Source organism: Manacus candei, unplaced genomic scaffold (assembly GCF_025592945.1).
Source record: "Manacus candei isolate 608988 ecotype Guabito, Panama unplaced genomic scaffold, ASM2559294v1 h1tg000008l, whole genome shotgun sequence".
In the NCBI taxonomy this organism is placed as follows: Eukaryota; Metazoa; Chordata; class Aves; order Passeriformes; family Pipridae; genus Manacus; species Manacus candei.
In genome coordinates, this window is record NW_026138056.1 from 6,857,394 (window position 1) to 6,869,813 (window position 12,420).

Genomic DNA, 12,420 nt, shown 5'->3' on the forward strand with positions numbered 1-12,420 from the left:
AGCTACAGACTGGAATGCTCAAATTTCCAAACTGGTTTTGTACTTGAGGGACATAACACAACTGCTGCAATGACTGACTATAACCTCTGTGGCAACCAACTTTTTAACTAATCTGACTCAAAGAAAAAACGTTGCTTCAATGCAAAACATACCTAATTAGGCTACTTGTCCTTCCTAAAGGGTAAGAAAAGACTGATACTTTCTTCTAGGTCATGTGATCTTCTCCAATTATTCCTATCCCAGGTCTGTAACACCACTGGCTCTGGTGATAAAGTGCCAGGGTAGCTGGAGAACCCATACCTTCTTGGCCAACCATAAGCACCAATGGCCAGAGTAAAACCGTGGATATGACCCATTGCACTTTATCTTCTCTACTCCCCTACTTACGAAGGAGAGTTGCAAAGGTCCCACTGTCTCCAACCCTACCTGTTCAGAGTAAGAGAAGCCGAATGGGAGGAGGTCCTGAAGCCCTGTTCAGAGCCTCTGGCTTTTCTGTAGTTACTTGGAATGCATTCAAAAGTCAGGCTGTTAATTCATTTTCAGAAAACCTTAAAGGAATTATTATTACTGTAAAACATGAAGTGGAGTACTTAACATCACTAATAGAATCCCACTGGTAACTGACTTCTAATCAGCTCAGGTTCTCTACTCTCTGCAGCTGGAAAGGGCTTGTATTTATATTATGGGTTATTTCACCATTTGTGAATTGTTATCAGCATTATTTTTGGGAGCTCTTAGGTCTTATTAACTTGAGCTCTTCTACAGGTGCTCTGTGGAAAATGTACTTATGCTTAAAATCTTAGATGCTCTGACTGCACTGTCTTACAGAAGACCTGACATTTGACTCTGTAATGTACTAGGGGGAAAAAAAAAGGAGAAAAGGAAACAGCAGCTCCCGTGGCACTCCTGTATCCTCTTAACATTTTCTTGTAACTATACTGTTTTATACATGAAACTGTCACTGCAAAAATGACAAATGTAACACATAAAAGAACAGAAATGGGCAATAAATCACAAGTGACACTCCAGCCCATTGAAATGCATTCAGCCAGTGCTGCAGAAAGTATTAACATTTCCTTGTTTTGCATTCTGCCCAGCTGAGCAAGAGGACCAGAATCCTTGAACAACCGGTACAACAATCATTGCAACCACCACATAAAAACAGGCTTTGAATTTCACTTTGGAGAGTCAGATCCATTCTCATTCTGCTTTCCTTGTCACTTGGCCTTGTCACAGCATTGTAATATGGCTTTGACACTACAGCACACAGGTGTTCATTCTCCGCTGGATAATTATCCACAACTCCCACTGATATAAATGTTGTTCAAAAGTATAAGAGAAGAATAAACTCCTAAAATGGCGTATTCAACCTGCAGACTGACACATCTGCACATAGCTTTGTTATTACAGACACCACTGTATTCTCAACTAGGAAACAGTGGGTTCTACATTACCCAAAATAGTACTTTAAGTTTCAGCATATTAGAATACATATAAATCAATGTTACATGGTTCAGGATGGAGGAAAAATGAATGTTAGTGCCTGTCCAGCCCATGTTGTTATACCTCAGATGCACTGTAAAGTACAACAAAACACATAAATAGCAAAACGCTCCTTCTCAAATTCATGCTGTTGGGTCTTGTGTCAATAAACAAATTGTGTTTTCAATAATACAGTATAAACCCGGAGTAAATTCCTTGACGTAAAAAAATTCCATGACGTTGTGATTTAATCAATCAATGATTTCAGTTAATTTTTTTCACTTTTACAGTGAAATGACCGAGAACAGAATCCGACCCAGAATACAGCAATAAATCTTGCTATATATTGAATACACATCTAAAGAAATCTGTATATTTAATTATGTTGCTAACTTCATAAGGGAGAATAAGTCAACTGGGATTATTTTATCACTGCCTTTAACATGTTTATAAGATATGCTTCTCATTTAGACTTTAAAGTTTGCAGGGTAAAAATTATTTAAGTTTTAAGTTTTTGCCACTATCTGTTAAAAAAAAAATCTTCCTAATTCTTAAGTATCAGTTATTCTACAAAACTTCTGACATATCTTGTTGCATCTGATTTGTACCACGAATTTAATCTACAAAGACTGTACAATACAGAACTCTCTCTTCCAGCTGCATGTACAATTAACAATGGGTAGTAAAAAGGGCATTCTGTAGAAATCAGTCTTAATAATATCTAGTAGAGTACTGGCTGCTCCACTAAATCACAAATGGAAATACTTTAATTTAAATATAAGTAGCTCAGACATATTTCAACAATTAAGAAAATGTGTGAAAGAATGAACACCCTAATCATAATTCCAAGCATGCTATTTTATTAGAATGCAGACAAAATACATGAGGGCCAAGTGAATACCAAATATGGCCAATTTAAACCTATTACATGAAGTGTCTCTTACAAAACAGTGAAGCAAACTGCAAAGGACTTCAGTCTTTCTCAAAAACATGGTTTCGTTATTCAACTTTAAAGTTAAAATCATACAGTGACATATGCATGTGATAAGCTTTTTGATAACCTTCTACATGATTTCAACTGTACTGTTAAACCATATTTGTTTATGAAAACATGGAGACAGTATCATGAGGACTATTATGCTTCACGTATACAGTGTTTTTTCCTGTCTGACAGGTGTTAGACAGTTTGATATTCTCCCTGTCTGTTAGAGGACAGGATCAATTGAGCGGATTTCAAGTTAGTTGCTTTTTGAAAGGATAACACTGAAAGCTAAACACTATCCCCCAAATTTGAATTCCTTAGTTACTAAGTTATTGAATCAGTGATAATAATGTATTCACTAATAGTAACAACACTAATTTTCCTATTTTGGCTTGTAAGAGTAAAAATCACACAGCTGCCTTTAAGCATGTTATCTTATGCTGTAACTCCAGGACAACTACATTGTAAGTATTTAAGTGCACCTGCAAGGAAAAGTTCCATTTGCTACAGGCTGCAAAGGCTGTAGCAAAGCAATGGGTGGCTGTCAAGATATTTAGGGCAACTAGCAGGTAATCCTATAAATGGAAGACATATTATTTTTATATGAAAAAGGAAAGAGAAAGGACAGACAAACAGAAATTAATAATGCATTGTTTATAAACTGCATCCTTAAGAGACAAGTTGATGATGAGGGTGGAGGAAATGAGTGCAAGAAGAATTGGCTTGAAAGCTGAGCTGTATTATCATGATATTTCTGAAGAGGAAGACCTTTCAAAATTAGTAACGATATTCAGGAATGCAGCCAAGATTTTAAATTTTCATTATGCAAGAAACATCAACTTCCCACCTAAAAAAACCTGAAAATGCCAACTTTGACCTCCCCACTGCCAGTTATGTATCTTCTCAAATGCTAAAAGACAAAAGTAATTTCTTGATCTCAAATGTAATTACTTTGATTCTAAGCAAAGAAATGAGGAAAAGGCACTGAACAGATAATGCTAAGTGATACTATCTAACAGTTACAGCTGTAGGGCTTGTGGTAACTAGAGTTAGCAACAATCCTGTCCTTTCTGCATAAAGCAGATCCTTTCCACAGTCTTGGAATTTGTAGGAGAAAAATGTGGGGAGAATGTGCATCGCTCCCTGCTCCCTTATGTGCAGTTCAGCTTCTGTAAACCTCCTTCTAGAAAACCTTTGGGTTTCTCATGGATACTGCAGATCCCATTACTGCTGTACAGCCCTGAAGCTGAAAAGCCTGCCTTGTTGCTGTTATGGGACAACAATGTGGGCTGGGTGAGGTTTCTTCAGTCCTTATTGCAGCTGTGGCAAAGGAAAAGGAGGAAGATGCTTCTTTCCTTTCGAGCACACAGTCTTTCAAACATGAAAATGGGGTGGGAAATCATGGGGATTTCAAAGGCTTTCTAATACATTTCATGGATAGCCATAAATGCTGTTCACAGGTATCATCTGATACTTTCTTTTTCACTATAAAATTAAATTCTAGTAGAACTTCTGTTTTTTTCTTATTTTTAATAAAAAGTGAGCAAAAGTCACAGACTGCCAAAGCCACCACTGACCAAAACAACCAAATAAATACTTTGCCAGCTATCCTATGCTAGCTATATCTCTCACTGTTAACTATGCTAGCCATCTCCTTCTTGTGGAACAGGTACATCTCCAGTGTTTCCTACAGGTACCCAGTTTTGCATTGAAACAAATAAAACAACAAAACGGAAGAAGAAAAATATTTCATTCTCCACATGGTAAAATACATAAGCTCATCTGAACCCTGTGATGAAGAAATCAAACTTGTTGAAGTTCAAGAATATGGAAGAGATCTTGTCTCTTCATTGCTTTATTCAAATTGTCAAGTAAAAAATTAAAATTGAGGTACAGTAATGTATGTGGACACAGCTTCTGACACAGCAGCTCTAACAAGAGCAAGCTAGTACTTCCTGGCATCATCCAAATATGTTATTCTGGTTAGTTCCTATGTTATTACATAATACAAATATACATGCAACAATTCTGTCTTGATTGATGAGGCAACTAAGGCATTATGGATCAGTCAACTTTGTTATGATACTACATACTCCCGAATTAAAAGCTACAGCAGACATGCCACTAATCCTCTTAAGCTGAATCATTTAACTGCCTCTTATTGACTACAGTAGTATCCAGATGCTAGGCATCTGAACTCGTCCTGATCTCCTAGACACCCCAGTAGCAACATACACGAGTTTCCAGAGGAACTATGCCAGCATTCTTGAAAAAGGCAATTATTTTATCAGATGCTAAATGCTGATGGACTAGGTCTAACTTCCCCTGTTACACATTTCATCACATTCACCTCAGATTCTAGAGTTTTTAATGCTCTTGGCTTCTGTTTGAAAATAAAAACATTTGCAAATCCCTGAAAAGTTTTATGCATGTGTTTATTTTCTGAAAAAATGAATATTTTTCCCAAGTTTACAAAGATTTCCTGGTATATTCTGAATCATCCTTCAAGTCACATACAGGCTAATAATGGTTTCCCTTGCGTATTGAGTTTACTTTGACAATTAGATTTTAAATCCTTAAGTATTGTTCATTCTCGTATGTCACATGCTAGTTTATTTTATTTTAATTCTAGAACTCATGTGTGACATAATTAAAAAGGAATCTATTTTATTTATTTTAATTTCTTCCATATTGAAATGTTGCCAGAAAATATGATCTTCCCAACATCACACAGAAAAAACTCCTAATCCACTAATACTAGATCTTTATCTTAACTTGCACATAACTCTTGAGCCTAAATTCTTTAGAAATTCTAGTGTCTTGATCTAACTACACAGAAAAAAATAAACAGGTACACAGATATATATCTATATTCAAACTGTCATTTAATTTCTGGATGGAGTAAGACTAGATCTCTTTACAACATCAGGCTTAAAGGAACATTCCACAGGTCACACACACAATGGGCACATGCAGCGGAGTTGTATGTACAGGGATGTGTGTGTAAGTCTTGGTGCCAAGCGAACCATTTTATTCAATGGAGCTGAGGAAAAATTTGTAAACGAAAAGAAACTTTTAACATAGAAAACTGTTTATGAGCAGAGAAATAAGAAACTGTCAGGGAAAGGGAGCCAAAGAAAATGAGACAAAATGCGCATGATGACTTGTCTATACTTGAACATCTGACCTGTTAGTTGGTCGTCGCCTGCAGCAGGGGCGATGCGAATGTATGGTGTTGTAAGCTGAGTCACGATTATCGCAGCTAAGGCAAAGGAAGATTTCCAGGTCAGCATGCATGAGGGAAAAAAAAGCCAGACTGAAGCTATGCCAGCAAGAAGAATCTTGGTCAGTAGTTAATTGTCTGAACTTCTTACAAATAAAAACAAAAAAATTCCCACAAGTTTTCATCTTCAGTTGTTAGTTTGGTTATTCTGCAAATTAATAAGCTTTTTTATGTGACTTTCATTAAGGAAGAGGACTCAAAGCACATTATTTACATAAAATGCATTTGAGAAAACTGGAGACACTTTGAGTCTGCTAGTCGTAGTGCTGGGTTTTCCAAGTGAAAGCTAACTGCTTATTACTAGATTACTCTAGTATGAATTTCTCCAGGTAACTTGAACTAGTTTCACTTTTTATTTTCCTATTTCAGAATAGTACATTTTTCCTACAATTTTTTAAAGATAATTTTTATGTAAAGTATTTTTGAGCTAGTTAAGATTAATTTTTCCTATACCCACTTGGGTTGTTGTTCAGAAAGTGCACACACTACACATATACTTAACATTCAGCACACAGAGAATGACCACTTAGAGGTGGCAAGCTTTTAATTAGGTGTGTATGTAATTGTCTGAGGCCTGAGTTTTACCACTAAGACAAGAAAAAGCTGAAAACCCTGAACTGTTTATGTGTCTGAAGTATTCAGACTTTTCTGATAGAGCTGTAACAATCACTGTTTGCTACAGATAACTATTACCATAGCTCACACTAATAAAATCTGTTATTTGTTCATTTTCCAGCAGTTCTATGATTGCCTCTAAATGGTTAAGCACACTGTGATACATATATATTAAGGAATATAAAAAAAATTAAAAGGTCAGATCCAACATGATGCAGCTGGAGAATGATGCAAAGAAAAAATATTGGAAAATTAAGGACAAAATTATATGAAAGATCACTCATTTACATAGAACAGCCTGGGTGCTATTAGAAATGTGGCAACGAGTGAGGAAAATAGATCATCTACCATCTGCAGACAATTAAACTCAAAACTGCTGCTGCATAATATTTTGAAATATCCCTCTGCAACACTGAAATGCAGTGTTGATAGTAGCTTCTAGAGTACTGTTGCTATTAGATTTAAAATATTATAATATCCTTTTCTCTCTCATAATTAATGAAAGGCTTCCAATATTGCAAAATTAGAACAATGATGTCTCCCTCTTGAGAACTGGATTCCTAGGAGATAACCAAGATGTTTCTATCCAGACAGTGTTGTAAGTCATATCAGGAAATACAGTCTTAATATAAATCACAAACCACCCCAAAGTTGATATTAATAAACTTGGAGGAGTTTTGGAATGTTTTTAACTTTGTCTGCTGAGATTTTACAGTCATTTAGCTCGAAAAAAGAGTAGGTATATGAAAGCCATATTTCAAGCAATATATGACAACCTTTATTACCACTGGTACAAAAAGCTCTTCCTGATTTTTGTTTGTTTGTTTGTTTAATTATCTTGTCAAAAATAATGGGAGTGGAAACTCTGCAGTCTCCACATTTGTATATACACCAAATAGTCTCAAAGGTCCTAAATGCCTTTCTCTATAGAAAACTAAGATCAAGAGACTCCACATCACAAGAATATGCTGTCTGATCCTTCTCCTAACAAAGTCAGTGGCAAAGGTTTCCTTTGACTTAAGCAGAAGCAGAAGGAGAACTTTCAGCTCTACAAATCCCAATATTCTCATCCTACATTACACTTGCAGTCATTGCAATTAGGATTTTTATATGATCTCTAAAAGAACACATTTAACAGAGGTTTCATTTGCAAAGATGTAATGGTCATAAAACAAGAGCATTTTTTAAAAGGGTACAAATTGAGATTGCTTAAAATATACTTGATGGAATGAGAAAGTATTATCTAGCTACTGACCCTAGGCATGCATTTGATCCAGTAGAATTAAGCTGTACTTTTTTAGAGATAGGCTGTACTCTTCTAAGAAGCCTGTCAATATGATAATTGATGTCTGGTGCACTTTGTCTCTGATACAGCAACACGGTTTAACGCCACCAGTTGAGCGTGTGCTTCACAGTAAACCAGATGCATTATTTCTGTTGACATCAACTTGAGGGAAAAGTGTACTCAGGGTACAGAACAGTTCTTCTGGATCTAGGGCAAAACCACTCTATCTCTGTACTACACTTATTCATTTTTATTTTAACAAAAAAAAAAGTGTGTGGTGGGCCATAGGATGAACACTGCACGACTCAGTGATAAAACTGAATCTCAATGATCTTACGAAGGTCTTAAGGGCACCAACAACTTTATCATCTCGAGGTGAGAAAATTAAAGGAAATACAGCTAGCAAGTGACACAGTTATGCTCATGACATGTTCTGAACTGCCATATTGGTCCTGAGGGCAGACTTCAAACAGGCTAACCACATATCCTTAGTACAGACAATGAGGTGGCTTGGCCAGTCTCAGCTGGCTCAGTGGAGCAGCTCTGAGGTTGTCTTAGGTGACCTTGATCTCAGGAAGGGCTGCCAATGCACTTGGTGCAATCATCAAATTCCACAGGAATGGAATTGCAGAAAACTTCAAGAAAAAAGCACACAGTTAGCTACACTACCATGTTTATTTTGCAGCTCATATTTTATGGCACAGGCCTTTATCCAGTAAAATACTGGATATGTCTAGTTACATATCTACTTCAAGACAGAATAGTTGCAGTGTAGTCAGTAAGATTATTCTTTTGTGCTCCAAATTAGGTACATAACTGATTTGATTAAGGCCTAAAAGCTTAAGATTTTCAACATTCGTATTAAATTTTAGAGCACACCTACTAATTCCAATGGCCTACACAAGGCTGTAGATAATTTCAGGATCAGACCTTCATTTAAAAGAAGATTTCACCAGTTTTATACATGAATGGCCTAAAGCACTTCCTCTAGCTTTAAAAACCATCAGACTTGAACTTCTGAAGATAAGAGAAGCCCAGAACATAAACCTTTCAGAAATGCTACTAATATATGAAAACCAGATGTTGTACTGGAGAGCGTTCACAATCTTATTTGTAAGAAGCACTACAGTGCATATATAGAGGGACATAACAAACACATAGAGCTTAAGTAGCTTACTGTCTACTAGCTACACTGTAGTCACAAAGCTGGGTGGAAAATGGTGCAAGTCTGTAAGAAATCTGACACAGAAAGCCATCAGAGCAGCATTTGCTTACTGGGTAACAGACAATATGAATGCTGCACTTAGCTGTTTGGGTGGGGGGGGGGAGAGAAAGAGAGGTGAATGGGAGAAGACAATCTTCTGTCTTGTTCTGATGCAGGTGTGGTGACTTCTGACCTACAGACATAAAGCATTTTCACTATCTTTTTCTAGTCCAAATGTGGGAAGTCCAAAGAGGGCACAGAATTCTGCTTTTCTCCTAAGTATTTCTGTTAGATCTAAAGGGAAAACACATCTGCCCACATAGGTATTATTAATAACATATTAAAATATGTCATGGGCAGCGCGGGCCCGGGCTGGCCCTGGACACGTGCGGCGCGGCCCGGCCCCGGGCACTGGGGCCCAGCCCTGGGTGCGGAAAGGAGCGAGAGAATGGGAGCTTCACCTGTGCGGACAGTGCCATCGTGGGAGATGAGAGGGGAGCCCCAGAAAACACAGAAGAGAAGGACAACTCTAAACCCGGGCAGATGGAGCTTGTTCAGCCCTGTAAGGCCATCCATCTAAGAGAAGGTCACTCTAAACAAACCTACGTCCTGAGAACCTCACTGCCACCGTCCAAGCTCGCTCGGCCCCGGCAGACGAACCTTAGGATTAAAGGGTGGGCTCAGTTCAGCGCACACCGTGTCTCACCTAAAAAATCCATCGCGCAGGCTCGAAGGCCTTACCCGCATTTGCAAAGCCCTGTATCACCAGCGTGCTTGTAACGAATGTGGGTGGAGACCTTTTCCAGATCTTTGTTCGCGAAGACTGGCCATGAAAAAAATATGTCATGGTCTCCATTTTTTTTTTTTTTTATTAATACAGATTAAAAATACAATATAAACATTCAGTTGATGAGCAGGGAAATCAGTGCTTTACAGAAGCCCCCCAAGACAGTTTTGCACCAGGGACCTGGTTTCAAAGTCCTCACAACAACCTCTCCCATTATTTTACAGGCTTTGCAAAGGTATTATGAAAGATTATGAAACGTGCTTTCAAAACAGAAATGTAGGGAGATCTGTTTAAAATAAAAGCTGCATTTCTTACATCTCCATTGCCGAATGGGTTAGCTCAAAGTAGCTTGTTGCTATGGGAGCTATTCCAATCCACGAAGTTACCCTCGCTTCTCAAATGAGAGAGTAAGAATTTTCAGTCAGTTAAGTAATTTGAATAGTTGAACATCCATTAGTGATTATGAATACAAATCTTCAAATAATTTAAAATCCATTCCTCTAATCACCTACTGTGATTTCTGAGGCAACGAAGTCCACTCCTGGTATCTCTAAAACTACTCAAAAATAACAACATAGGATTTCACTTGAATCTGGAATTAATCTCTCATCTATATTATATTGGGTTTTAGTTCAGGTATTTTCTATGCTTTAGTAAACAGTCAGTTGGTAAATTAAAATTACAACTACTTCCTTTGGTTTGAAAAAAAGGAATTCGTTCAAAGAGGCATGAAAATGTATTTGTCACATCAGGGAGGATCCAGCCTTTCAACAGGAACAACTTCACGCTAACATTTCTGATACTTTTAACTAATGACATTCTCATCCATCCCATTTAGACTTAGTGGTGGTGGTGGAATTGTGGAGTCTGCATGTAAAGGAAATCATAGTGGGATCGGTTGCATCAGGGATAGTCAGTGAGACAAGCATGATCTCCTGCAAGATACAGTGGTATGATACAGTGGTATAGGGAGGAAGCATTTTTTGTTACATACTCTTGGCCAGGTGCCCAAACTGCGAGGTGATATTACCTGTTCCTACTCACAGCAGCACCTTCTTCCCTTTTCCTCTATTACAATCTCCAAATAATGGCACTACGCCATCACTTCTCTTTCAAATTTTGAAGTCGCCACCAGCTAGAAGTACTAAAAAGGTGAGACTACAAAGATAATCACAGACAGATCTAGACCCCATGGATAAACAGATCAGCACTATGTTTATCTTTCCTTGTTTAGGGATAAAAACTATAACTAGCACTGTCCCAGTTATACAAACTTATTTCACAAATGGTAGTATCATGTGCTGACAGTCAAATAAATATAGATGATCTGTACCATGAAAATGAAGAACATGTATTCTCCGCTTTTCTTTTATAAAGCAATTAAGATAACACAATTGCTTATGAACAAGGGGCAATTTTTCACCATGGACAGATAAGCAGCTAGTATGCACTCTGAAATTGGCAACTTTACAACTCTACTATATATATAATTAAGTCCAAAATATTTATTGTGAGATCATATAAAAACCCACAGAATATATTCTAAAAACTCTGTGTTCAAAAATAAGTAACGCATTTATTATTAAAACAAACAAACAAACAAATTTCCTAAATCCCAGCTAGAAACGCAAATGATTCTTTGAAAATTCTGTAATAGGTTTAGTGATGCCTTTGAGCAATATAAACTCTTCTGGAAGGTTGCAAGGACCATGTGAGGAGAAGGTCAGCAAGCTGAAGTACAGAACACATGACATAATACGAACATACCTTTTGTGGCTACCCTGACGCAGTCGATTTTGGTTTCCTGTGTCAAATAAAGAGGAAAAAGGTCACACCTTGTGTTTCTAAGCAGAGAAAATCATCCACGATTCTATTCTTAAAAGTACCGATAAAATGTCAGAGAAGAATGTGCCTCATTACATATTTAACTGCTTATTAGGTAACTCCAAAGTGTGTTCATAATAGGGAGAAACACTGCTTGGGGTATGGTACACAAACATTTCACTTAATATTCCTCTAAAAGTAGAAAATACGTGAAAGATATTCACAACAGCACAGGCAAGTGTTCAGCTTTTAACTTTGGTAACGTAATGACTTTGAGAAATTTTTCTTTTTCTTACAGATAGTATATTTTGAGGCATCATGCGAGACAATTTTGGAAAGAAAAAATAATCAATGGTGTTTCACATTTCTGCACTGTCAGTGCACTGTGAAAGAGGGACCATTATGGTTTCTGGCAGAAAACATTTCCAGGCTGTCAGCACAGACAGCCAAAGCTTATCAAGAGTTGAAGGGTTCTGAGTAGGTCTGTCCAGGAAATGAAAAACAATTCCAGGAAGAATTAGTCAGAAGAAACATGATCTGTGAAGATCTTTTTACACACTTTTCTTTTCAGTTCCATCTACCCCTTTTTCTTTTACCGTTTGGAGAAAGGGACAAAAGAAGTGGATTCTAATTCAATCAGGGCAACCAAACGAGAAAATGAGAGTTCAAGGCATTAGAAATTAAGGTAATAGGACTGGACATGCCAAGACAGATGTGCTAAAACCCACAATCAAGTTTGGCTTAAACTTAAAAAAAAAATCACAACATTCTCTTGTTCAAAGTAAAAAAAACCAAAAACAAACAAAAAGGAAGAAAAAACGCCAGTCAAACATGGTCACTGGACAGCTTTTAGATAATAAGACAGAATGTTAACATACTACTTTGCCTGCTCACTACTGACAAAATGTGCTGTTTTCCCCTCCTCTTTCCTATAACTTTTAATCATTAAGCAATGCTG

At 37.2% G+C, this 12,420-nt stretch overlaps 1 protein-coding gene across 9 annotated transcripts in view; it reads right to left on the reverse strand.

The window, feature by feature from the left end:
- Window positions 1–12,420, reverse strand: part of PTPRM (protein tyrosine phosphatase receptor type M) — a 453,290-nt gene that overhangs the window by 167,002 nt on the left and 273,868 nt on the right. For 5 of the 9 annotated variants that reach the window (XM_051772708.1, XM_051772703.1, XM_051772725.1 and 2 more), the window contains exons 13-14: window positions 11,406–11,442; window positions 5,652–5,726 (exon numbers count right to left, since the gene is read on the reverse strand). In XM_051772708.1, coding sequence (XP_051628668.1) covers window positions 5,652–5,726; window positions 11,406–11,442 — 112 coding nt within the window. The remainder of the gene's footprint in view (window positions 1–5,651; window positions 5,727–11,405; window positions 11,443–12,420) is intronic. The other 4 variants (XM_051772753.1, XM_051772744.1, XM_051772735.1 and 1 more) reach the window with 1 other exon arrangement.